General features: G+C 42.3%; 1 protein-coding gene across 3 annotated transcripts in view; it reads right to left on the bottom strand.

Moving 5' to 3' along the window:
• Positions 1-26,712, bottom strand: part of chrna8 (cholinergic receptor, nicotinic, alpha 8) — a 362,783-nt gene that overhangs the window by 118,812 nt on the left and 217,259 nt on the right. For all 3 annotated transcript variants that reach the window (XM_059973862.1, XM_059973863.1, XM_059973864.1), the window contains exons 3-4: positions 20,036-20,080; positions 3,726-3,835 (exon numbers count right to left, since the gene is read on the bottom strand). In XM_059973862.1, the coding sequence (XP_059829845.1) occupies positions 3,726-3,835; positions 20,036-20,080 (155 nt within the window). The remainder of the gene's footprint in view (positions 1-3,725; positions 3,836-20,035; positions 20,081-26,712) is intronic.

The raw sequence follows: 26,712 nt of genomic DNA, 5'->3' as shown, positions 1-26,712 counted from the left end.
AGAATCGTCTCATCCTGAATCCTGTTAGCTCCTCCCACGGCTGTAACGTTGCATGAGAGATAGCCTCGGTTCCATCTGTGCGTCTGTCTTCAGAAGCACAAGAGATTCTGTGTTGCTGAAGATTGTGAGATGGTGGAAATCCAGAGTAACATATACGGAATGCTGGAGGAACTCAGCAGGTTAGGCATCACCTATGGTAGTGGTCATCAACCTTTTTAAGCCCAAGATCCCCTACCTCGGCCTCAGTGAAAGGCAAGATCGACTCCAAATCAATTAGTTATACGCATGCGCACTGGGTCAGAAAAGACTGGAAGTAAAACCCCACAACCCGGAAGTGGAAATAATGTATGAACACCAGGGGTCACCACCCTTTTTTTGCACTGCGAACTGGTTTAATATTGACAATATTCCTACGGACCGACTGATGTGGGGGTGGGGGGGGGGGTTGTTAAATGCGACTGAAATACAGTGATACTCGAAGCAGGTTCCTTACGTCCAGTCTATTCCGCAATTTAGTTTACATGGCTCTCAGCTGCTGTCCCACTTGCTCACGCTTTTTCCACTGGAAAAAAACTCAACAGGTTTGTCTTTAAGTGCAGGGTGCTTGGACTCAAGGTACCAAAGCAGTTTTTAGGGCTTCGTTGCCTCATTAGACAGCCTCTGGGCCCGAGCTCCAGCCTCCCACCTGCCCGCCGCAGGCACCTTGGCTAGGTGTGGTTGTTTCTGTGCTGGGGCCGCGGCGGTCGCAGTCCGGAGAGAGCGACTGACCGAGTGAGGAGTGCGATAGGGCACCCACCCCCCCCTTGTAGGATCTATCAGACGACAAAAGTTTGTTTCAGTAGATCGCAGTGAGGTAGCGGCTCTGCTACTTACGAAACCCTGAGCCCGAATGAGGTGATCTACGGATATTTTAGCACCGGGTTCCCCACGAACATTCGATGTGCTAAACAGGTTTAGAGGTGGCGCCCATCTGTCCATGCTCCAGGCCAGTAGCAACGGCACTTCTCGCCGGCCGGTTACCCGAGGCCAACCAGTGATCGCTGACGAGCTTGGGTAATGACCTCGCATGGGTTCAAGTTCAACAGTGGGTGTGACAGGGAATGAGGGAAAGTGCAGCTGATTCATATTGTTTCCTCGTGGCCCGGACACTAAAGTACACTGTAGTGCATGGCGGGGGAGCTACATGCACGCGCACTGGGCAGAAAGAATGGAACTATAACCTCGCATCCCAGAAAACATCTCTCAATGGTATTGGTGTATTTACTTTTCATTTTTTTTCGGGATCTACTGGGAAAGTCTCAAAGATTGACAGGTTGGCGACCACTAACCTACAGTGTGTAAAGGAATAAATAGCTGAATTTTCAGGCTGAAAGCTTTCATTGGGACTGGAAAGGAAGGGGGAAGAAGCCGGAATAAGAAGCTGTGCCAGCTGGGAGGTGATAGATGAAGCTAGGTGGGTGGGGGAGTGAGGCAACGAAGTCAGGAACACTAGATACTGTAGATGACAACAGATTTGCCGCTGAAGTGTTTTTATTTATTTTATTTTATTCTTATTGAGATACAGTGTGAAATAGGCCCTTCCGAATCTTTGAGCCACGCCACCCAGCAATCCCCAAACTTAACCCTAGCCTAATCATGGGGCAATTTACAATGACCAATCAACCGACCTTGGACTGCGGGAGGAAACCGGAGCACATAGAGGAAACCCAAGTAGTCACGGGGAGAATGTATAGGCTTCCTACAGGCAGCAGTGGGATTTGAATCTGGGTCACAAGTACTGTAATGCATTGTGCTAGCCGCTGTACTACCATGTCACCTCAGTTGGAAGATTTTGAAGGTTTGGGGCCCCGAATGGAGGTGAGGTAGGAGGTGAATGGGCTTCTATTTACAGGGATAAGTGCTAGGAGGGAGATTAGTGGGGAGGAACAAATGGACAAGGGAACCATGGAGAGGCCTAAGATCCACATTATCATTATTTGTGAGCAAACTCTCAGAAGTTTGGAAGTTGCCATCTGCAGGAGGGCTGGCTGAGTAGCCTGGGTGAGATTTAGAAATCTGGCTGCTTTAGTTAAAATAATTGGATGTGCAATTGAGCATGGATGAAGACCAAAGTAGTAGTTGAGCTGTGAAACAATTTGGCATCTTGCAAACTAACAATGCATGCTGGCAAGAATGGTGAAAAAGCAAAAGGGAGATGTGGCAGATGACTGGGGCTGAGGGGGGAGGCAATGTTCTGGGTAAGGACAGCCAGAGAGGAGTTGGTCATTAGAGTTTATATTTTTGGCTATCTAAGGAGACTAGTCAAGAGAGGGGATACTTTGAAAAGATATGGATCAGGCATAAGTTGGGAGCAGAAATAAAACTCTGTACACATTACATTCAGGATAGAAATTTCAATAAACGGTGGAAAACTCACTGTATCTTTACCGTAATACAAAAAGAACGTTTCTATTCATAGCAAAGTGCTGCATAATGATTAAATTTCATAACATGTGGAATCCCCAAGAGCACGATACAAAATCAAAATACTGCCAATGCTGGAAATCTGACATAAAATAAAAAATAGTAATAATATTCATTAGATCCAGCATTATTTGTGATCAAAGGAACATAGTTAATATTCCTGATGAGTGATCTTTTTAGATGGTCATTCTGTTGAAATGTTAAATCTGTTCCCCTCTCCACAGATGCTGTATAGGTAGCTCTGGTATGCTGCATATTTCCAGGGCATGAATTGGTTATAAAATGATCAATGGACTAGAAAACCTTATTTGTGTCACACAAGCCAAATTAGCAAAGTATGATCAATATCACAAAAACCTGCGCTTTGAACACAATTACATAATTTTCTGTCATAGTACAATTTTCTACAGGTGGATTTCTTAGGAGTTTATCTATTGAGTTTTAGCAGAACTATGTGTATTTGCAGCATTTTATCATTGACAATTGTTATATTGCTGTACATTGAATAGTGTGCTTTGTAAACCCTGCAATGGTTCCATATATATAGGTAATATTGTTCATAGTGGAAGTAAATAAAATTCCAGATGCTGAAAATCTGAAATAAAAAGAGTAAATGCCAGAAAACCTTCAGCAGGTCAGCAAAACAGGAGATAGAAAAAGAATGGGAACTGGAGGATGTGGGTTTGGTTTCAGGATTTAGGAGAAATTTGGATAGGTATATTCACTGGGAGGGTATGGAAGGATAAGGTCAAATGCACGTTGATGGGATTAGGCAGATCAATAGTTCATCATGGACTAGATGGGCTGAAGAGCCTGTTTCTATCACTCTAGTTAGTTTTTCAAGTTAACAACACTTCAGTAGAGTCTGATGAAAGGAGATTGAGCTAAAATGTTGTCTGTTTCCCTTGGCTTGATATGCTGTTTCTGGCAAGTCCACTTCTTTATAACAGGTTTTCCCATCAACTGTGTCTGACATCAGGGTTTTCAGTAAACTCGACAATTATTTTTCTATATTGGTAGTATAATGATTTTATGGATGAATGAAAGAAACACACTCTGGGCCTTTTTTTTAAGAAAAAAGTATAATTTGCTCTGATTTTTTTCAGAAGAATGTCTATAAGCTATCCCCATTAATTCTGCCTTGGTAAAACTGTGTGCTTTGCTTCACTTCCAAAATTCCTCTGTTGCCATTGGGAATAATTTTCCAGACATTAGGGTGCTGAATATTCAGAGAAAGGTTTGGACAAAGAAAAAAATCTCACCTGTTGTATAGGAGAATATCAGGGACCCACACATGATCCGATGGAAAGCGTACTGTCCGAATGCCACCATATTCAGTTATATTCCACCTTAAGTACCAGTCTGTCCAATGCTATTTAAAGAATATGCATGTTTTATTATAAATGCACATTAGCAAAACAAAATATAATATATTTTATGTAACTTTAAATGATTCCCTCCCATCACTTCCTATCATTCTTACTGGCTTTCATATTGTCACATTGCACTTTGACAGACTTTATTGACTAAGAAATGAAAGAGACGCTTCTATCCCAAGGTTGTACAAGAAGCTGTGGCAATACAATACTGCCATTTGCTACCCTTTTCCTTTCCCCATTTTCTTTTTGCTTTCTATCTCTCCTCCCACCCTTTCTTGCACAACAGAAGGGTCAGGTCACTGGCTTGTAGCTGTCATGTGACCTGAAGATATACCTTTCTTTTTTACTGGGGACGCTTGGGTCTCCATTGAGTACCCTACTCCAAAACGAGGATGAAGGTGATAATCCTTGTTGTGGGAAATTGCAACAGCTGATTGTGTCAGTGTGCACCCATTACTGGAGAATGACATCAGTATTTTCAATTTATCATAATCATAAATGTACCCCATTCCATAATAATTTTCAATAAAGAATTGGATAATTGAAAAGGTTCTCAAGTCAGAGAACGGAATAAAAGCGATGTGGCAGACTGCAACATCATAATCAGCGAGTTGTTTTGTTTGGTTGGTCTCCCCTCTCACTGTGGAAAGGGGTGACACCTCTCTGTCCCTTGTTAGGTAGAGGGAAAGAGAGCCTGTGGACTGTTGAGTTTTTGGGTGAACAATTAGTTTCTGCTGGACTGCAGATCATGGTCTCTCTTTGGGGGCTTTGCTATTGACTGCTTGGTGGGTGGGCACTGATTCTTTTTGCTGAAATAAGTGGAGGAGGGGGGAGTTTGAAGTTTTGCTGTTGCTTGTGCATGGGAGGGGGAGAGGGGGCCTTTGGGATTCTAACATTTTACTGTCATTCATTCTTTGGGATTCTCTTCTGTTTTTATGAATGTCTGCCAAGAGCAAAAATTTCAGCTCCTGCACTCTATATATTCAATGCAGTCATGAATCCATTACATGATCTTCTTTAATAAAATAATTTTAATAGGTTCTAGTTGGAATTAGGAGCAATTTAACTGCGTTACTCAACAAAATGGGCTGCAGGAGCTCAGAGGGAATGAGGCAATGGGGTTGAGTGGTAGGACTGAGGATGGGCAGGGGTGTGTGTGTGTGTGTGTGTGTGTGTGTGTGTGTGTGTGTGTGTGTGTGTGTGTGTGTGTGTGTGTGTGTGTGTGTGTGTGTGTGTGTGTGGCCTCTGTCGGTCGTGGTTGACCATGGGTACTGCGCCTCTGGTAGTCACTGGGGGTGGCCTCTCCAGGGCAGAGTTGATACGGAGACCTGTCTGTTGCCCATGCAGTGGGATCCCCTTTTCCATGCTGATGACTGGTCTAAAGGAACGACGGAAGTCGGTACAGTTTGGTGCCAGCAGCCTCGCAGGAGTTGCCGTGCCGGGGCTGGGTACAGCAGTCAGCCGCCTTCGGGACTCCGACTCCGGATTTTTCCTCAGGGTTTACTCCCAAAGCCTTTCCTGTGAGTGGGTATAGCCGCAAGGCAGCAGAGGTTTGAAATCAGAGTTTTCCCTCTCCTAGATGAGCTACCATCCATGGTTAATGAGCCCCATCTGCCTGGAGCAACTTGTTTTAAAGTGCCTGTGACCCACCTTTGCCCCTTCTCCTGTCAGTGAGAACAGGAGAACCTGCCAGGCATCAGAACTATGCCACATGTGATGGGCAGTTGGTATACAAGTAAATGCAGTTTGTAGTGAGGCTGTGAGGATGGACAGGCAGATGAGAGGGTAGAATTTCTATTAGTAGAATAAGGTGTAGTACAGCATCGGGGCAAAATCAAAATGGATGATGAATACAGGACTGAACGTGTTATATTTGAATGCATCCAGTACATAGCATAAGGTAGATGATCTTGTAGCACAGTTAGAGATTGGCAGATATGACATTGTGGACATCACTGAGTAAGAGCCGAAATAAGATTCAAGGATACTGTACACCTTGTATCAAAAGGCCAGGCAGGTAGGCAAAGGAGCTGGTGTGGCTCAGTTGGTAAAAAATGAAATTAAATCCTTACACAGAGGTGACACATGACTGGAAGATATAGAAGCCTTGTGGGTAGAGTTCGGAAACTGCAAGGGTAAAAGACCCTGAAAGGATTTGTTTGCTGTAGCCAGGATGTGGGATATAAATTACAACAGGAAGTAGAAAAGGCATGTCTGAAAGACAATGTTATGATAGTCATGGGGGGGGGGTGAGTGGTTTTAATATGCAGGTAGATAGGGAAAATCAGACAGGTGCTAGATCCCAAGAGAGGGTAATTGTAGAATGTCTCTGAGATGGCTCTTTCGAGCAGCTCGTGGTTGAGTTCACAGGGTGAATGGCAATTCTGGATTGGGTGTTGTGTGGTTGAGGAGCTTAACATAAAGTGACCCTTGGGAGGCAGTGATCATAATATGATAGAATTCACCTTGCAGTTTGAGAGACAGAAGATAAAATCAGATGTTTCTGTGGAGTAAGGGGAATTACAGAGTCATGAGCTGACCAAAGTTGATTGGAAGGGGACATTAGCATGGATAGTGGCAGAATACCAGTGGTTAGAGTTTCTGGGGGCAACTTGGAAGAGGCAGGGTTGATACATCCCAAAGAAGATGAAGTATTCCAAAGGGAGGATGAAACAACCATGGCTAACAAGTGAAGTCCGTAAGACATAGGAGCAGAATTAAGCCAACCTTTGATGTTGAGCTCCCAAATATGGTTGCCTTTCAGGCATGACTCAGTGATGTCCATAATATCATACCAACCAACTGCTAATTGTGCCACGAGTTCATCCACTTCATTCTGAATGCTACACGCATTTAAATACAGCATCTTCAGTCCTGCATTCTTTGCTGTTTTGAATTTTGCCTCTGTGGTACAATTAACTCTTTACTCTGTCTGTATTTGTACACAATCATTGGCTTGACCTTCCTTACATTCATGTTACATCCACCATCTACAAACGTGTACTTGTAAACCCGCTGGCTCAGCCCCAGCTCTACCATCCTTGTTCCCATAACCCTGCCATATTAGTTTAACCCACTCCCAACAGCTCTAAAAATATTAGCTCCTCCTCTGATTCAAATGCAACCAGTCCCTTTTGTAGAGGTCCCACTTCACCCATAAGAGGTCCCAATTAACCAGAAATCTGAATCCTTGCCCCCTGCTCCAATTCTTTAGCCACACTTTTATCAGCTAAATTGCCACAGACTCCATGTACCTTAATCTTCTGGATTGGTTTCCCATGATGTACCTTGTCTAACGTCTTACTAAATTCTTTGTAGGCACCATCCACTGTCCTTCTTCATTAATCTCATTCGTCACCTTGTCATTGAGTTCAAAAGCAAGAACTTTATAAAACTCTGGTTGGGCCACATCTGGTGAATTGCATAAAGTGTTGGTCACCTCTCTATGAGAAGGATGTTGAAGTTTCGGAGGTGGTGCCGAAGAGATTTGCCAAGGTGTTGTCTGGCTTAGAGAGCATGCGCTATCATGAGAGGCTGGACAAACTTGGACTGTTTTCTCTGGAGTGCTGAAGGCTGAAGTGAGATCTGGTAGAGGTTTACAAGATTATGAGAGGCATAGACAGAGTAGACAAGGAGTATCTGTTTCCCAGGGCAGAAATGTTTAATACCAGAGGGCTTGCATTGAAGCTGAGAGGGGGTAGATTCAAGGGGGATGAAAGTGGTGGATGCCTGGAATGTGTTGCCTGGTATAGTGGTAGAGGCAAATCCATTTGAAGCTTTTAAGAGAGGTTTAGATAGGCACACTAATGTGAGGAAGATGGAGGGATATGGACATTGTGTAGTTAGGAGGGATTAGTTTTTGTTTGTTTTTGATTTACTTTTTAGCTGGTTTGGCACAACATTGTGGGCCTAAAGGCCTTTTCCTGTTCTGTTCTGTTTTAGGTTCTATGTTCTAACAACTCTGGGTGTTATCATTGATACAGATTTTGAATATTAAATCTCACATAAAGAAAGTGGCCAGAACAGCATTTCTACACCTAAGAATTTTCCCTTTCTTTTCTCAGAAGTCAATTACTACTGGAAGGCAAAATATCATCAAAGGCAGGCAAGAGCTCCAGATATTTCTGCGGACTGTAATCCCACATATTCAGCTTAATTTGCTGCTGATTTTGCAGGCTGTTTCCCATTGACTACCTTCCGGCAGAACAAGGCTAAGTACAAGACTTCTACTACCGTGGGATGCAGCAGATGTGTTTTCCAGCCAGCTCTGTTAGAAGGCACTTGAAATTCTCACAAACCACAATCTCTTACTATCTTTCCTTTCAGTTAGGCCTGACGAAGGGTCTCGGCCCAAAACGTCGACAGTGCTTCTCCTTATAGATGCTGCCTGGCCTGCTGTGTTCCACCAGCATTTTGTTTGAGTTATTACTGGGGATAAACACTTTGTTCCATGTCAGCAGAGTGGACTGAAATATTTTTCATATCCCAGTGAAATCAGACTAGGCTCTCAGTTTGAAATCTCATCCTAAAGTCAGATCTTGCCACTGTGTGCTCTACTCCTCAGTAATAGGCTGTATGTTTGCCGCTGGGGTTATTACAATTGCCCAGGCTGTGTGATGGAAGGCAGATCATCCAATTGTCTTGCCAAAGTTAAAACTTACATGAAGTGCTCTGAGTCAGTGATAAAAATTGTGTCTCATTTTCTGTGCTTTTGAAATGTGGCTAATCATTCAGCTACACGTACCTAAGTAAGACATAAACTGAAGGAACTGAACACTGAATTGTCACCGAAGGGGATTGATTCAGTTTTGATGAAGGTATTTAACCACACAAAGGGTGACAAGTACAATCTTTCCTATTTAGCCAGCAGGCATGATGATATATTGAGAGGGATTCCAGGCCAATTCCTGCCACCATCCTTATCTGGGTGATCAGCAACACACTGCAGTTTAGTTATCTATAAGATGCATCATCTTGCAGTCTGCTGGTAGCATTTTATTGGAAATGAATCATAGCTCTTAATTCTCATAAAGTGTTGGCAAAGCGTTTCTTGCTTAGTTGCATTCAATGATACAAGAGGTTGCAAAGCCCATCAGGTTCATCCTGACACTTGACAGAGCAATCTTAATCATTTCCTTCCTCCTCTCCTTATGTTGTCCGGCAACTTACATTATTTTTTTCTCTTTCTTTTTACCTCCCCCTCTCCTCCCCACCCTCTCCCTCTCCTTCTCCAGAGTGGTGGAGCAAGAAGAGTCACTGCCTCAGAGCTGTAATGATGTGGGTTCAATACTGACCTCTGGTGCTACTTCTGTGGAGTTTGCATAGATTTCCCAGGTGATCCAGTTTCCTCCTACACATCAAAGACATTTGAGCTAGTAGATAATTAGCCACTGTAAATAGGTGAGGGAAAGCTAATGTGAATGGGGGCGTGGAGGTAATAGAATAAAATATGATAGATTTACAGCTATTTATTATTTATTTTTTGTTGAGAGTTGGCTCCTCCAGCCCTTTCAGCTGTGCTGCCCAGCAAACCCTGATGTACCCCTCAGCTAATCACGGGACAATTCCCAGAATCAGAGTCAGGTTTATGATCACCGGCTTGTATTGTGAAACTTGTTAACTTAGCAGAAACAGTTCAATACAATACGTGATAATACAGAAAGAAAAATAAATAAATAGGTAAATCATTTACATAGTATATATATATATTGAATAGATCAAAAATAATGCAAAAACAGAAATAATATATACTAAAAACATTGAGGTAGTGTTCGTGGGTTCAATGACCATTTAGGAATCGGATGGTAGTCGTGGTAGTAAGGAGAAAATAGAAGACAGGGCATAGTGTTACAGTCAGAAAATGCAGGGCAGGTAGACAAAAAAAGGGTAAGGGTCCATGATATCTCAGATAGAGTTCTCAGTATTCTCAAGAGGGAGGGTGAGCAGCCAGATGTCGTGGTCCATGTAGGGACCAATGACGTGGATAGGAAAAAGGAGGAGGTCGTGCAAAGAGAATTTAGGGAGTTAGGTGCGAAATTGAAGGACAGGACTTCCAGGGTTGCAATCTCAGGATTGCTACCCGTGCTACATACTAGTGAGGCTAGAAATAGGAAGATAAGGGAGTTGGTGCAGGAGGGAGGGCTTCATGTTTCTGGACAATTGGGCCTCTTCCAGGGAAGGTGGAACTTGTTCCGATGGGACGGGTTGCACTTGAACTGGAGGGGGACTAACATCCTTGCGGGAAGGTTTATTAGTGCTGCTCCGGGGGGGGGTTTAAACTAGATTTGCAGGGGGAGGGGTACCAGAGTGTTAGAGCAGATAGTGAGGTGGAGGAGGATAAAGGTCATGTGATAGCTGCAAGTATAGTGCATGGAGTAAAGCCAGATCTAACATATAGAGAGACTTTGAGGAAAGAGAAACAGAATAAATGGTGTAAAGGTAGTAAGGTAGAAGGGCTAAAGTGTGTGTACTTCAATGCAAGAAGCATCAGGAACAAAGGTGATGAACTGAGAGCTTTGATCCATACATGGAATTATGATGTAGTGGCCATTACAGAGACTTTGCTAGCACCAGGGCAGGAATGGATTCTCAATATTCCTCGATTTCAGTGCTTTAAAAGGGATAGAAAGGGGGGAAAAGGGGAGGAGGGGAGGCATTACTGGTCAGGGATACTATTACAGCTTCAGAAAGGGTGGGTAATGTAGCAGGATCCTCTTTTGAGTCAGTATGGGTAGAAGTCAGGAACAAGAAGGGAGCAGTTACTCTACTGGGGGTATTCTATAGGCCCCCTGGTAGCAGCAGAGATACCAAGGAGCAGATTGGGAGGCAGACTTTGGAAAGGTGCAAAAATAACAGGGTTGTTATCATGGGTGACTTTAACTTCCCTAATACTAATTGGCACCTGATTCGTTCCAAGGGTTTAGATGGGGCAGAGTTTGTTAAGTGTGTCCAGGATGGATTCCTGTCACAGTATGTTGACAGGTCGACTAGGGGGAATGCCATACTGGATCTAGTATTAGGTAACGAACCAGGTCAGGTCACAGATCTGTCAGTGGGTGAGCATCTGGGGGAGAGTGATCACTGCTCCCTGGCCATTAACATTATCACGGAAAAGGATAGAATTAGAGAGGACAGGAAATTTTTTAATTGGGGAAGGGCAAATTATGAGGCTATAAGGCTAGAACTCATGGGTGTGAATTGGGATGATGTTTTTGCAGGGAAATGTACTATGGACATTTGGTCGATGTTTAGGGATCTCTTGCAGGATGTTAGGGTTAAATTTGTCCCGGTGAGGAAGATAAAGAATGGTAGGGTGAAGGAACCATGGGTGACAAGTGAGGTGGAGAATCTAGTCAGACGGAAGAAGGCAGCATACATGAGATTTAGGAAGCAAGGATCAGGTGAGTCTATTGAGGAATATAGGGTAGCGAGAAATGAGGTTAAGAAGGGGCTGAGGAGAGTAAGAAGGGGGCATGAGAAGGCCTTGGCGAGTAGGGTAAAGGAATACCCCAAGGCATTCTTCAATTATGTGAAGAACAAAAGGTTGACAGGAGTGAAGGTAGGACTGATTATAGATAAAGGTGGGAAGATGTGCCTGGAGGCTGTGGAAGTGAGTGAGGTCCTCAATGAATACTTCTCTTCGGTATTCACCAATGAGAGGGAACTTGATGACAGTGAGGACAATATGAGTGAGGTTGATGTTCTGGAGCATGTTGATTTTAAAGGAGAAGAGGTGTTTGAGTTGTTAAAATACTTAAGGACGGTTAAGTCCCTGGGGCCTGATGGAATATTCCCCAGGTTTCTCCACAAGGCAAGGGAAGAGATTGCTGAGCCTCTGGCTAGGATCTTTATGTCCTCGTTGTCCACGGGAATGGTACCGGAGGATTTGAGGGAGGCGAATGTTGTCTCCTTGTTCAAAAGAAGGAAGTAGGGATAGTCCGCGTAATTATAGACCAGTGAGCCTTACTTCTATGGTGGGAAAGCTGATGGAAAAGATTCTTAGAGATAGAATATATGGGCATTTAGAGAATCATGGTCTGATCAGGGACAGTCAGCATAGCTTTGTGAAGGGCAGATCATGTCTAACAAGCCTGATAGAGTTATTTGAGGAGGTGACCAGGCATATAGATGAGGGTAGCACAGTGGATGTGATCTACATGGATTTTAGTAAGGAATTTGACAAGGTACCACATAGTAGGCTTATTCAGAAAGTCAGAAGGCATGGGATCCAGGGAAGTTTGGCCAGGTGGATTCAGAATTGGCTTGCTTGCAGAAAGCAGAGGCTCGTGGTGGAGGGAGTACATTTGGATTGAAGGGTTGTGACTAGTGATGTCCCAAGAGGATCAGTTCTACGACCTGCGGAATACATGGATTTAAGGTATGAGTTGGAGAGTTCAAGGGGGATATTAGAGGAAGGTTTTTTACTCAGAGAGTGGTTGGTGCGTGGAATGCACTGCCTGAGTCAGTGGTGGAGGCAGATACACTAGTGAAATTTAAGAGACTACTTGACAGGTGTATGGAGGAATTTAAGATGGAGGGTTATATGGGAGGCAGGGTTTAAGGGTCAGCACAACAATGTAAGCCAAAGGACCTGTACTGTGCTGTACTGTTCTATGTTCTAAAATGAGGTAGGTGGGGAGATCAAGAGTACATCATTTTGCCCTTAAGTGGTCCATTCAAGGGGCTAATGCTGGTGGCATAGAATTTGGTTAATGGTTTATGCTATCAGACTGTTATTTCTTTTGCCTCATGCCAGAGGGGAGAAGAAGGAATAACAGGGGTGACAGAGGCCCTTGATTTTGTTAGCTTCTTCCTAAGAGCCACATGTCAATGGAGTCAAAAGAGGAGATGATGGCTTGCATAATGTAGTGGACTGTGTTCTTCACTCTCCATGTTATCTTGTGGTCTTGGGCAGAGCAGTTGCCAAACCATGCTGTAGTGCATCCAGCCCAAATGTTTTCCTTGATGCATTTATAAAAATTGATAAGAGCTATCAGGGACATGCAGAAATTCCTTAGAAGGAGATAGAAGGTGGAGCTTAGGCGGGTAATGGCACCTAACGGCGACTTCTTTGCTTACATCTTTGGAAACAGCTTTATTTCTACCTTTAATATCTTTATTTTTCCCCTTCAGGGTTCTTTTGAAGACCCTGATCTGGAGTTACACGCAGGCTTCAGTTCTTTACAGGAATGGGACCCGGTCTTGGGGTTCCACGACTGGCCGTTATTCGACATGCCAAGGGTTTGGCCTGAGAGTCTTGATCGTGTTTGGAAGCCTAAGATCTCAGGGCTCTGGAGATCGAGGGTCAGCGTCACAGCAGAAGACTCGTGTGTCATCTGGGAGGCCGGAAAATCTTTTGCTGTAGGTCTGAAGACTCAAGGTCTTTGCAATCTTTGGACACAGAGCTTGAGAAAAGTGAACTTTTAATATCGTAAACCAGCAGGTCTCCTGCCCGCTGTGAAAATGGGGGACACCTCCCTCTCCCATGCCAGGGAGAGAGAGAACCAGTGTTTTGTCAAATGTCGGATGAAATGCGAAGCCTTTGGGGGTAACTTTGGTCTGTGTCTTTGCTATTGCTTGGGCTCGGTGATGGTACCGATGCACATTTATTTTTGCTGGTGGGCAGAGGGGGGATTGTTGTTTGCTGCCACTTACGTGTGGGGGGGGAGCTGGGGGAGACTTTAGGGTTCTCACATTTAATTGTCGTTCATTCTTTGGGGCACTTCTCTGTTTTCGTGGACGTTTGAAAAGGAAGAGCGTTTCAGGATGTATATTGTATACATTTCTCTGACATTAAATTTGAACCTCTGAATTCTGAGTAAGTAGAAATGTTGGTGTGATTTTTTTTAGGGTGTAATGTCCATGTGACTATACGAGCAAAAATTGGCGATCATATTCAGACCTGGGAGCTTGAGGCTCTCAACCATCTCCAGCTCAGCCCTATTGATACAGGCAGTGTCATGTACTCCAACCCCCTTCTTGAAATCAATAGCCAGTTCCTTTATTTTGTTGACATTGAGGAAAAAGATATTCTCTTGACACAACACTGCTCGACTCTCTATTTTGATCTCAATCTTATTACTGTTTGAGATCCATCCAGGATCTGGAATGTGTCTAGCTCAGGTCAGCATGAATAAGTTGGGCTGATGGGTCTGCTTCAATGCTCTGGGTCTTCTTTATAACGGAAGAACTGGCTTCCCAAACTCCACTGGAAGTGCACTGCAAATTAAGAAGCAGCACCTAATGAATGGGCTCAAAAATATCTGCAATTACAACATCTAATGACTCTGTAATTGCCTCAGGCTCTTCAACTCTCAAAGCTCCAAACCTGGCACCACTTCAGCTGCTTCACTCTCACTGTTTCCAACAACTCTTTGCAAATTCCAAATAGCAGAGTATTTTTAGATGGCTCCAGTGAATGCTTGTGTAAGTTTGTGACTTTGATGATTTCTTTTCAAAGGGATATTCAAAGAAATCATGAGGGGCTTCTAATAAATTCGAACAGGAATGTTGTCAATGTGAAATGTTCCCACCCAAGCTCTCACATTAGAACTGTCTATGAGAATGACAGAGGGAAACTTCATTCTGTGCACCTTGATTCGTCTTTGAAAAGAATCAGTCATAGTTCTACAATCATCTTTTTTATTTCTTTATGGAGGTCATTCAGCTATTGAGTTTAATCACTCTCACAGCCATTTCTCCACTGATCTACCTGGAACCTATTCACATTAGCTCCCCCCTCATTCTCCAACAATACATTGCACCAGGGCCAATTAACCAATAAATCTCTGGGATGTGGCAGCAAACCAGGGAGCACAGGGGAAACAAACACTGTAACTGAGCAACCATGCAAAATCTGCCCAGACAGGGCAGGAGGTTGGGTCACTGGACGTCTGAGACAGCAGCACTGCCTGCATTGCCATTGTGCTGATTAATCCCATTTACAGTATACATTCTTTAAACAAAAAAATCAATCTTGGTTTTAAAAATAATTCCAATGGAGAATTCTTGCATTATTATGAAATTACTGGCCCATAAATTTATGTATGCTATGTGGTACAGTAATGTCTGACAGTGTTTAGCAAGGTCTGATCTTGTATTTACCTTGCAGTCAGTAATGCAGAGAAGTGTCTGGATGTGCATAGCGGGGGACTAACAGCATATAATGAACATTACCTCTGTGATGTTTATACACAAATGCACTTCTAGCATGCAGTGCAGACTAGTATAGAAAGGAGTAAGTCTTCATGACAGCTAGTTTTCTGCAGCCTCAAAATGAATGCAAGCTGCCTGAGCAAACCTCAGGGTATGGAGTTTGACATTTACTTGACATAGAGATAGTCATCTAGCTAATATATTAATTATTAATCATAACTTTGGCTTTCTCTGGGGTGGGGGCTCAAAATATTCCTTTATTCAATTCTCAAACCCCGCTCCTCACCAATCCAACACCTGCATCAGATCATAACTCATACTTTCTTCCCAGTTACCAACCAATACCCACACCCAGTTTCCAAGACCTAATCTCTGCCTGACTAATAGAATGCAGGGTGTGCGGAGGAGAAGACTTTCCTCCCATTGTGCATCAGGTTGATTAATTTTACACTGGTCAGAACTTAAGAAGACCATTGCTGGTCCATTGTGCACAAGTTGTTTAGCACTTCTTTGTCGGTCCCTAAATTTCTAATGAATGAAGCTCTCTCAGAATAATAGGCAGTTTGTATGGTGTCTTGAGTTTGCAGTGCTACAGCTAATTTTGGTTTTGACATTTAAGAAAGGACATTAAGGTGTTAAATAGTATGTGAAGAACGTTCACCAAAATACTTGGAGGGGTAATAAGAACTGAGACTGTTCTTCTCAAAGCAGTGAAAACAAAGAGGGTTTTCAAGTCCAAGTCAAAGGTCAAAGTAAAATTTATTATCAGAGTACATACATATCACCACATACAACCCTGAGATTCTTTTTCCTGAGGGCATGCATAGTAAATCTATAGAACAGTAACTGTAAACAGGATCTGTTGACAGATACAGATATAAATAAATAGGAATAAATAACAAGCATAAAATAGCAAGATAAAAGAGTCCTTAAATAAGTGTAATTATTCCCCTTTTGTTCAAGATCCTGATGACTGAGGGGTAGTAACTATTCCTGAACCTGGTGTGTGTGAGTCCTGAGGAACTTGTACCTTCTACCCGATGGCAGCACTGAGAAAAGAGCTTGACCTGGGTGGTGAGGATCTTTGATAATGCATGATGCTTTTCTATGGCAACATTTTATATAGATATGCTCAATAGTTGGAAGGGTTTTACCCATGATACACTGGGCAGAATCTATTATATTTGTAGGATTTTCCACTCAAAGGAATTGGTGTTCCCGTACCAGCTGTAATGCAGCCGGTCAGAACATTTTCCACCACACACCTATAGGAGTTTGCCAAGGTTTTCGATGACATGCCAAATCTCCACAAACCCTTGAGTAAGTAGAGGTGCTGTCGTGCTTTCTTCATAATTATATTTATATGAGGGGTCCAGAACAAGTCCTCTGAGATAGTGACACCAGGAGTTTAAAGTTACTGACCCACTTCACCTCTGATCCTCCATTGATTACTGGCCCATGGATCTCTGGTTTGGCTCTCATGAAGTCTACAATCAGTTCTTTGGTCTTATTGACATTATGTGAGATGTTGTTGTTATCACACTACTTAGCCAAATTTTCAATCTCCCTCCTGTGTACTGATTCATCACCACCTTTGATACAGCAGTGGAGTCATCAGTAAACTTGTATATGGTGTTGGAACTGTCTTAGCTGAACAGTCATAGCTTTAAAGAGAGTAGAGCATATTCTAATGTGATGAATTTAATAGAGTGGCAAGAAAGAAATTGTTTCCACTGGAGGGAAGATCCACTGAAAGTAATTGCCAATTGAACCAGTGCACAAAATGCTTCTATCATCTAGAATGCCAAAGATGAAATGCTTATTCATTGAAAAAGGAATCAGATAGGGCTTCAGATAACAATCTACATCTGTGGTGAAAAATAGGTAGCTGTGACAAAATAGTTTTTTTTTCAAAAGAGACAGAATTAACCAGATGGCATTTCTGATTTTTTTATTAAACATGTGTGCTGACTTCCAGTACTCAAATCTTGCTTAGACTCCTTCTTCAAGTATGCTCCCAACCATATCACACAAGAATATGTATTCAACAAGTACATTTCACTGTGCAACAACTAGAGTTAGAACAAGGCTGTAACTAGATCTCCTTCACATTGTTTTCATCTTAGAATCTTACTATCAACCTCATCAATAAGAGAAGCTCATTGAGTTGAGCTTTTCTGCTTCATAAAGATGTTTACTTAATTTATTATTTATTAATCATATCTGGATTCTGATTAAATCATACATAACACATGTGAATTTTGCAAAATGCTACTATTAAATTATGATAATTTTACTTCAAACCATTCAGCAATTTTAGGTACCTGCATCTCTGAGAGTGGTGTGGAAGGTAATCTGACTGATGAGGCAGGTGGGGTTTGTACTGTTTATAAAAAGGTACACTCACTGAGTGTACTCAGAGATCTCATTAAGCTACACATGACCCTGAGAGGCTTTGTCTGGATGGGTCATGCCTCTCCCAGAGAGCTGTGAGATTCCTTTACCCTGGGATTTGCGAGTCTTGAAGTTTCCAGTTCACAAGGGATACGAGTGCTCAGTTATTGTATATCCCAATACCATCCCTCAATTTGTTCTTCCATTTTCCAAGTTTTGATGAGTATTGTGACTTTTCTTTCTCCATACTGCCTGTCTGATCTGAGTGCTTCCAAAACTTCTGTTTTTATTTCATGTATATTTGCTAGGCCTGAACCAGTGTAGTTATATTTTCCTAGCAACATATTGGAAACCTGCAGGAACCACACATAAGCATGAAAGCACATTGCTAAGGAACCAGCATGGCAGACATGATTTGTGTTTGATACAGTTTAATGATGGATTTGCCCCTGCTCACAAGATAAAAATGACTGAGGAAGCTGATGAAGGTAAGGACAAAGACAAGGCACAAAAGGACTTTAATAAGGCTTGGTCAGCTGGCCCAGAAAACTAATAGGATCTCATATACATTGGCAAACTGCATCTAAAATATATAAATGATTTGAGACATGAAGAGTAAATGGCAGGGACATATAGACCTCAGGGGTGCTGTTATATAGGAAGCTCTTGGGCCATAATTCTCTGAAAATAGAGACAAGGATGGACTTATTTACCATGTTACTTTCATAGATTGAGACATTGTGCATTAGAGTTGGGATGTCATATTGTATCTGTACACTAGGCCACACCTGCAGTATTGGGTACAGCTTTGATTGTCATATGACAACAAGAATGTGGAACAGATTCAGCAGAATGTTGTCTGGAGTGGTGGACATTAGTTAAAAGAAGTGATTTGATAAAGACACAAGAAATAAGCAATATGCTGGAAGAACTCAGCAGGTTCAACAGTATCTATGCGAGGAAAGAAATTGCCGATGTTTCATGTCGAAACCCTGCATTAGGAGTGAGAGCGGAGAAGCGCGATAGCCAATATAAAGAGGGGAAGGGGAGAGGTGAGAAGGGACTATGAGGCAATTGGTTAAGTGACGAAGGGTATAAGATGACAGGCAGTAGGGCCATGTAGCGTAGACGAGCAGGGGTCAATTTGGCAAATAATGGCAAGTGAATGGTAGATGAAGACAGAGCAAACAAAGTGGGAGAAGGAACAGATAGAGCAATATGGATGGGGAGTGTGAAGATAGAAGATAGCTCAGAGAAGGGCCTTAGGAAAGGGGACAAAAATAGAATGACCGGAATAAGATCAGGAGGAATTGGAGAGGGAGCAAAGACAGGTTACATAAAATTAGAAAACTCAATATTCATACCATTGGCTTGTAGACTACCCAGGTGAAATGTAAAGTGTTTTCCCTCTATTTTGCTTTGGATTTCATCCTGGTAATGGTAAAATCAAGGCAAGGTCTTAGGAATGGGAAAGAAGGATGAAATGGTCTACAACTGGGTCTTTAGGATGGTCGCTGCAGATTGAACTTTGATGCTCTGTGAAACATTCATTCCAAAGAGTTGGATTGGTTAGATATGTTCTCATTAGATTGTGGGAGACTGAGGGTGACCTCATAGAGTTTGATAAAATTATGAGGGGTACAGATAGTGCAGTGTTCATTTTCCAGAGGAAGTCTAACATTGGAGGGCACAGATTGAAAGTGAGAGGGGAGAAATTTAAAGGAGATTTGTGTGACAAGTTTTCCACAAACGTTGGTGGTTATTTAGAACCATCTGCTAGATCAAGTGGTAGTGACTGAAATGACTTTTAAAAGCCACTTGGATAGGAAAGGAGAAGAGCCATACTGGCCTAATGTGAGCAGATGAGGTTAGCATAGATAGGCATCCCTTGCAAAATTGAATTGTCTCTCAATGAATTCCAGACTTTCCTTATACTGTTGTAAAGTTTATTCCATACCAGATCATCCTCTAGGTTTAACAATACTTGCTAATTATTCTAAAAGTAGCTTAATGTACTTTAGAAACACTGTCTGCTAGATTCTCTGCCACTGTGTTACTTAAAGTAATAATCTGTCTGCACCTTAAACAATAACTTATCAATGGAAGATTACTTCTCCGGGGGCTTGTTTACAGGAATTTTGGTTTCTCTAGTTTTTACTCACAGTGCAGGGCATGACATTGGGAATTACCTTTTAACTCCATTTCATAATATAGGCAGCCTCTGGATTGCCTCTGGATAAATAGCAATGGGTATAGGTTCAACTGTATACTCCAAATTTTATGCATACCTTCTCCCTAATGTATACTTTCTCTATGATTTATTGCTTCAGCTATGTGGTTGTGTGTCCTGCTGGCAATATTGATTGCTGCAGAGCCTTGCTGATTATTTTGGCACACAGTGTTCCAGGAGGCTTCTGACTCTTTTAAGTTCACCCTTACGATTTGAACATTATGCTTCAGCATACCGAAGATTCATTTCTTATTTCTATATCTTTCTAAAATAGATAAACGTCTTTTTCAGAACAGTATTTGCAAGTAATGCAGTGTCAATTTAGCTTACTCATGGTTTTCAATTTTTTTTTTCATAATTGCACCTGCAGCAACCAGTACACAGGACAATACAATGATGTGGATAAAATTCTTACCATTTGAAGCCAAACATTTGAGATCAGCACTTGATTTCTCTCATCCTAAAAAGAGAAGATAGTTAACAATAATTGAAAATGTCTGACTTTATATTTACCAAGCTGAAGAGACTTAATCAGTTTTTTTTTAAATATGCATCACAATTTGAAGTCTACATTCAAACCAAAGATTTGCATGTGACTGTGTAGGAGGATCAAGGGGAAAGCATTCAATACTGGCAATGGATGACACAGAAAGATGAATGATTTGACAGCCATAAACATAAAACAAATCATGAAAGGATTGACAAAAATCTGAACAGCAGAGAAGTGACAGAACAAATTTCAGAGTAGTGTTTGACAGAATGTGGCATCAAAAGGCTCTGACTAAACTGGAGTCATGGGAAAAGCGCTCTGTTGGTTGGACTTATACCCATTATAAAGGAAGGTGCTCGTGGTCAGTCATCTTAGCCACAGAACTTCTCTGAAAGAGTTCCTCAAGGTACTGTTCAAAACCTAACATTTTCAGCAGCTTCATCAATGACTCATCCTCGGTTGTAAGATCAGAAGTAGGAATGTTTGTTGTTGATTTTACATGTTCAGAGCCATTGTGACTCCTTAGAAATGGAGCAGCTCACATCCTGAACTATGTCCAGTCCTGGGCTGATAGATGGCAAGAGATATTTACACCACACAGACCCAGCCAATGACAACCTACACGGAAAATCCAGCTATTGTCCTGTAATTTAGTAGCATTTACCATGACTGAATCCCACACTGTCAATACAATAATAAGCTATAATTCAAATGAGCAGAATTAGGCCACTCAGCCCATCAAGTCTGCTACATCATTTGATCATGGATGATTAATTTTCACCCCCGAGGTCACTCCCAAAGACAGTAAGACATAGGAGCAGGATAAGGACTTTCGGCCCTTTGAATCTGCTTCACCATTTCATCATGGCTGATTTCTTTAACTCTCCCACCCCATTCCTCTGCCTTCTCCCAGTAACCTTTGATGCCCTGACTAACCAAGAAGCTATCAACCTCTAACTTAAATATACACAATGACACGGGCTTCACAGCTATCTGTGGCAAAGAATTCCACAGATTCACTACCCTCTGGTTAAAGACATTCTTCCTTATCTCTGTTCTAAAAGGATGTTCTATTCTGAGGCTCGGCCCTATGGTCCTAGAATCCCTCACTATAGAAAATATCCTCTACACGTCCACTCTACCTTGGACATTCAGTATTGCATAGGTTTCAATGAGATCCTCCATCATTCTTCTAAACTCCAGTGAGTAGAGGCCAGAGGCATAAAACACTCCTCGTATAGAGGAAGAGTATAACTAAGGTACAGGCCATTTAGCCCACAATTAGTGCAGAACCAGCTAAAAAGCAAATCAGAAAACACCTAAACACTAATCCCTCCTACCTACAAAATGTCCATGCCCTTCCATCTTCCTTACAGCCATGTGCCTATCCAAACGTCTCTTAAAAGCCTCTAATGAATTTGCCTCTACCACCATTCCAGGCAGCCACACTGAGTAAAAAAGTTAACCCTCATATCCCCTTTGAACCAACCGTCTGTCACCTTCAATAGGTGCCCTCTGGTATTAGACATTCCAAACCTGGGAATAGATTCTCCCTGTCTACTTTATCTATGCCTCTCATAAATCTCAGTCAGATCTTCCCAGAGCCTCCACTGCTCCAGATAAAACAACATCCAGCATCTCGTGATAGCACATGCCTTCTAAACCAGGCAACTTCCTGGTAAACCTCTTCTGCATTGTCAACATTCTTCTTATGGTGCGGTGAGTAGAACTGTATACAACACTCCAGATGTGGCCTAACCAGAGTTTAATAAAGTTTTAACATAACCTCTTGAACTTTAGAAATCAATGTGTCAACTAATAAACTTAAGCATTTCTTAAGTCTTCTTAACCACCCTATTGAGCTGTGTAGCCAATATCAAGAAGGTATGAACTTGGATCCTAAGATCTTTCTGCTCAGTAACACTGTTAAGTATCATTCCTTTAAGCATGTACTTTCTCCTTGTATTTGCCCTACCAAGGTGCAACGCAACACCTCACATTTATTTGGGTTAAACTCTTTCTTCCATTTCTCTGTCCATAACTGCAATAGAAATATATTGTGCAGTGTTCTTTGCCAGTTTTCTACATTATCCACAACTCCAGCAATCTTGGTATCATCTGCAAACTTACTAACCCACTCACCTACATTTTCATCCAGGTCATTTATACACATCACAAGTAGCAGAGGTTCCAGCTCAGAACCCTGCTGAACACCATTAATTACTGGCCTCCAGCTCGAATAAGTCCAAACAGACAATTTGCCACAGACTCCATGCATCTTAATCTTCTGGATTAGCCTTACTAAAATCCATGTAGACAACATCCACTGCCCTACCCTCATCAATATTTCTCATCACACTGTCAAAAAACTCAATCAAGTTGATAACTTTCATGTAAATACTTTCATTCCCAGGATTATTCTTCTGAACCTCCTCTCCAATGCCAGCATATCTTTTCTTAAATTTGGAGCCAAAAACTGCTCACAATACTCCAAATGCGGTCCTCAAAGCTGTCAATTCTGTCATCCAAATCATTGACATATAATGTAAAAAGAATTGGTTCCAATACTGACCCCTGAAGGACACTACTAATCATCAACAGCCAACCAGAAAAGGCTCGCTTTATTCCCATTCTTTGACTCTTGGCAGTCAGCCAATCTTCTTTTCATGCTAGCATCCTTCTGATAATACCATGGCCTCTTATCTTGTTTACCATAGAACCATAGAACACTACAGCACAGTACAGGCCCTTCAGCCCTCCATGTTGTGCTTACCCATATAATCTTTAAAAAAAGAGTACTGAACCCACACTACTCCATGACCTTCCATTTTTCTTTCATCCATGTGCCTGTCCAAAAGTCTTTTAAATACCCCTAATGTTTTAGCCTCCACCACCATCACTGGCAAGTCATTACAGGCACTCTCAACACTCTGCGTAAAAAACTTACCCCTGATGTCCCCCCTAAACTTCACTCCCTTAATTTTGTACATATGCCCTCTGGTGTTTGCTATTGGTGCCTTGGGAAACAGGTACTGACTATCCACCCTATCTATGCCTCTCATAATCTTGTAGACCTCTATCAAGTCCCCGCTCATTCTTCTACGCTCCAAAGAGAAAAGTCCCAGCTCTGCTAACCTTGCTTCATATGACTTGTTCTCCAAACCAAGCAACATCCTGGTAAATCTCCTCTGCACCCTCTCCATAGCTTCCACATCCTTCCTATAATGAGGTGATCAGAATTGAACACAACACTCTAAGTGCGGTCTCACCAGAGATTTGTAGAGTTGCAACATGACCTCTCTACTCTTGAACTCAATCCCCCTGTTAATGAAGCCTAGCATCCCATAGGCCTTCTTAACTACCCTATCAACCTGCGCAGCGACCTTGAGGGATGCATGGATTTGAACCCCAAGGTCCCCTTGTTTATCCACACTCTTAAGTAACTGACCATTAATCCTGTACTCAGTCTTCTGGTTTGTCCTTCCAAATGCATCACCTCACACTTGTCTGGATTGAACCCCATCTGTCATTTTTCTGCCCAACTCTGCAGCCTGTCTATATTCTCTTGTATCCTTCAACAACCTACAGCTCCATCCACAACATCTCCAATCTTCGTATCATCCGCAAACTTACTCACCCATCCTTCCACCTCTACATCCAGGTTACTTATAAAAATCAGAAATAGCAGGAGTCCCAGGACAGATCCCTGTGGCACTCCACTAGTCACTGACCTCCAGGTAGAATATTTTCCTTCCACAACTACCCTTTGCTTTTTTTTCTTTAAGCCTATTTTTTATCCAAACAGCCAAGGTTTCACTTATCCCATGCCTCATGACTTTCTGGATGAGTATCTCATGAGGGACCTTGTCAAATGCCTTGCTAAAGTCCATGTAGACCACATCCACTGCCCTACCCTCATCAATTTCTTTTGTTAGCTCTTCAAAAAACTCAAACAGGCTTGTGAGGCACGACCTTCCCTTCACAAAGCCATGTTGTCTATCCATGAGTAGACTGTATTTCTCTAAATGCTCACAGGTACTATCCTTAAGAATCCTTTCCAGTAGTTTGCATACCACTGATGTAAGACTCACTGGTCTATAGTTCCCAGGTTTCTCCCTATTACCTTTTTTTAAACAAGAGAACTACGTTTGCCATTCTCTAGTCCCCCAGCACTTCCCCTGCAGCCAAAGAGGATTCAAAGATAATGGCTAATGCTCCTGTGATCTCCTCTCTCAATTCCCACAACAGCCTGGGGTGTATCATATCTGGCCCTGGGGATTTAGCAATCTTAATGTTTTTAAGAAGATCCAGCACTTCTTCCTTAATCTCTACATTGTCCAGCACACAGGCCTGCTCTACTTTGACCTCATCCTGATCAAGATCCTTTTCACTTGTGAATAGCAAGTTTAGCAGCCTCATGTGTGGCGCCTTGTCAAACGCCTTCTGAAAATCAAAGTAAACAACATCCATTGACTTTCCTTTGTGTATCTATTCTGCTTGTTGTTTCCTCAAAGAATTCCAATGGATTGGTCAAACCAGATTTCCCCTTACAGAAACTAGATTTAAAATTCAAGATTGAGATTCAAGAGTGTTTCATGTTATTTCCTGTGCACTAGTATAAAGGAAAATAAAATAATTGTTACTCTGGAGCTGATGCAGTACAAAAAAAAACAAAAAAGATAAGGAACATAATAATAATGAAAATCAAATAAATATACAAACGTTTGTAAATATATATGATAGCTTATATACGTAGATTGACTGTACATCCATAATGTGATGATAGCAATGGAAATGTCCGTAAATAAGGTGAATGACAGGAAGTAATAAAGTAGTGGTGGTTGGGGCATGGAAGGGTGGGGATGATGATTAGACAGGGAATGTAACTATTTGAGTCTGGTGGTTCTGACATCGATGCTACATAGCCTCCTCCTTGATAGGAATATGGCAAGCAGTCCATGAGCAGTGTGAGTGGGATCCTTCATGATGGCCATTTTCTGGCACCTATCAAGTTCAAGTTCGATAGTCATTCAATCATTTATGTATACCCATGAATACAGCCAAACAAAACTGCATTACTCTGAGGCCAAGATGCAAAACACAGTACCAAGTGTTACACAAGTCACAAAGCATATATAAGCACATGTAAGATACCAAGCACATATAAGATATTAATAAAATACAGTCACAAAGAAGAACATATCATCCAAGTCCCTGAGTCCATGAATGTTACAGCAGCCTGCAGTGAAATCAATGTGGCTTGTCTGCTCTTGAGTGAACACCAGAGGCAGCACCTACTTCAGCTTGAACACTGCTCCACAGTACTCCCAACACCCCAATGGAGTGCATTGACTCCAATGCATCTCTCTTGTATATATATGCTGATTTTGGCATATTTTATCATATGCCTCCAAATTCTCCGAAACTTCATAGCTTGTAATATTTGCCTACCATAGCAACCGATCGACAGATGATGCAATAACCACTGTCCTTACATATCTGCAGAAGAGGAATGCTTATGTGAGAATGCTGTTCTTGGACTGCAGTTCAGCACTCAACACCATAGTTCCCTCCAGACTCAACAAAAAGCTCAGACTTTGGCCTTCACCCTGCCTTGTGTAGCCAGATCCTGGACTTCCTGTCAGATTGCTGTCCTGTCAGATTCTTGTAAGAGTGGATTCCCTCACCTCTGACCCCATGACCCTCAACACAGGTGCCCCTCAGGGCTGTGTACTAAGCTCCCTCCTTTACTCTCTGTATACCCATGACTGTGTCACCAGCCACAGCTCCAATCTGCTAATTAAATTTGCTGACGATACTACACTGATTGGCCCAATCTCAAATCATCATGAGGCAGCCTATAAAAAAGAAGTCATCACCCTGACAAAGTGGTGTCAAGCAAACAACCTCTCCATTAATGTTGCAAAAACAAAGGAGCTGGCTGTGGGCTACGGGAGGAATGGAGACACCTATTGGGGTTTAGAGGGTGAAAAGCTTTAAGTTACAAACATAAAAACATAGAAACCCTGCAGCACAATACAGGCACTTCGGCCCACAAAGCTGTACCGAACATGTCCTTACCTTAGAAAATACCTACTGTTACCCATAGCCCTCTATTGTTCTAAGCTCCATGTACCTATCCAGGAGTCTCTTAAAAGACCCTATCGTATCCACCTCCACTACTGTTGCCAGCAGCCGATCCCATGCACTCACCACTCTCTGCGTAAAAAACTTACCCCCATCCTCCATCACTCCAAGGAGAAAAGGCCGAGTTCACTCAACCTATTCTCATAAGGCATGCTCCCCAATCCAGGCAACATCCTTGTATATCTCCTCTGCATACTTTCTATGGTTTCCACATCCTTCCTGTAGTGAGGTGACCAGAACTGAGCACAGTACTCCAAGTGGGCTCTGACTAGGGTCCTATATAGCTGCAACATTACCTCTCAGCAATAACCATCACCAAGGAACTCACGTGGTCTGTAAGTACCGGCTGTGTGGTGAAAAAGGCACAACAGTGCCTCTTTAACCTCAGACGGTTGAAGAAGTTTGGTGTGGGCTCCCAAGTCCTAAGAACTTTCTATAGGGGTACAATTGAGAGC

Source organism: Hypanus sabinus, chromosome 7 (assembly GCF_030144855.1).
Source record: "Hypanus sabinus isolate sHypSab1 chromosome 7, sHypSab1.hap1, whole genome shotgun sequence".
NCBI lineage: Eukaryota > Metazoa > Chordata > Chondrichthyes > Myliobatiformes > Dasyatidae > Hypanus > Hypanus sabinus.
The sequence above is the reverse complement of the archived record's forward strand: the minus strand, read 5'-3'. Positions and strand labels throughout refer to the sequence as shown.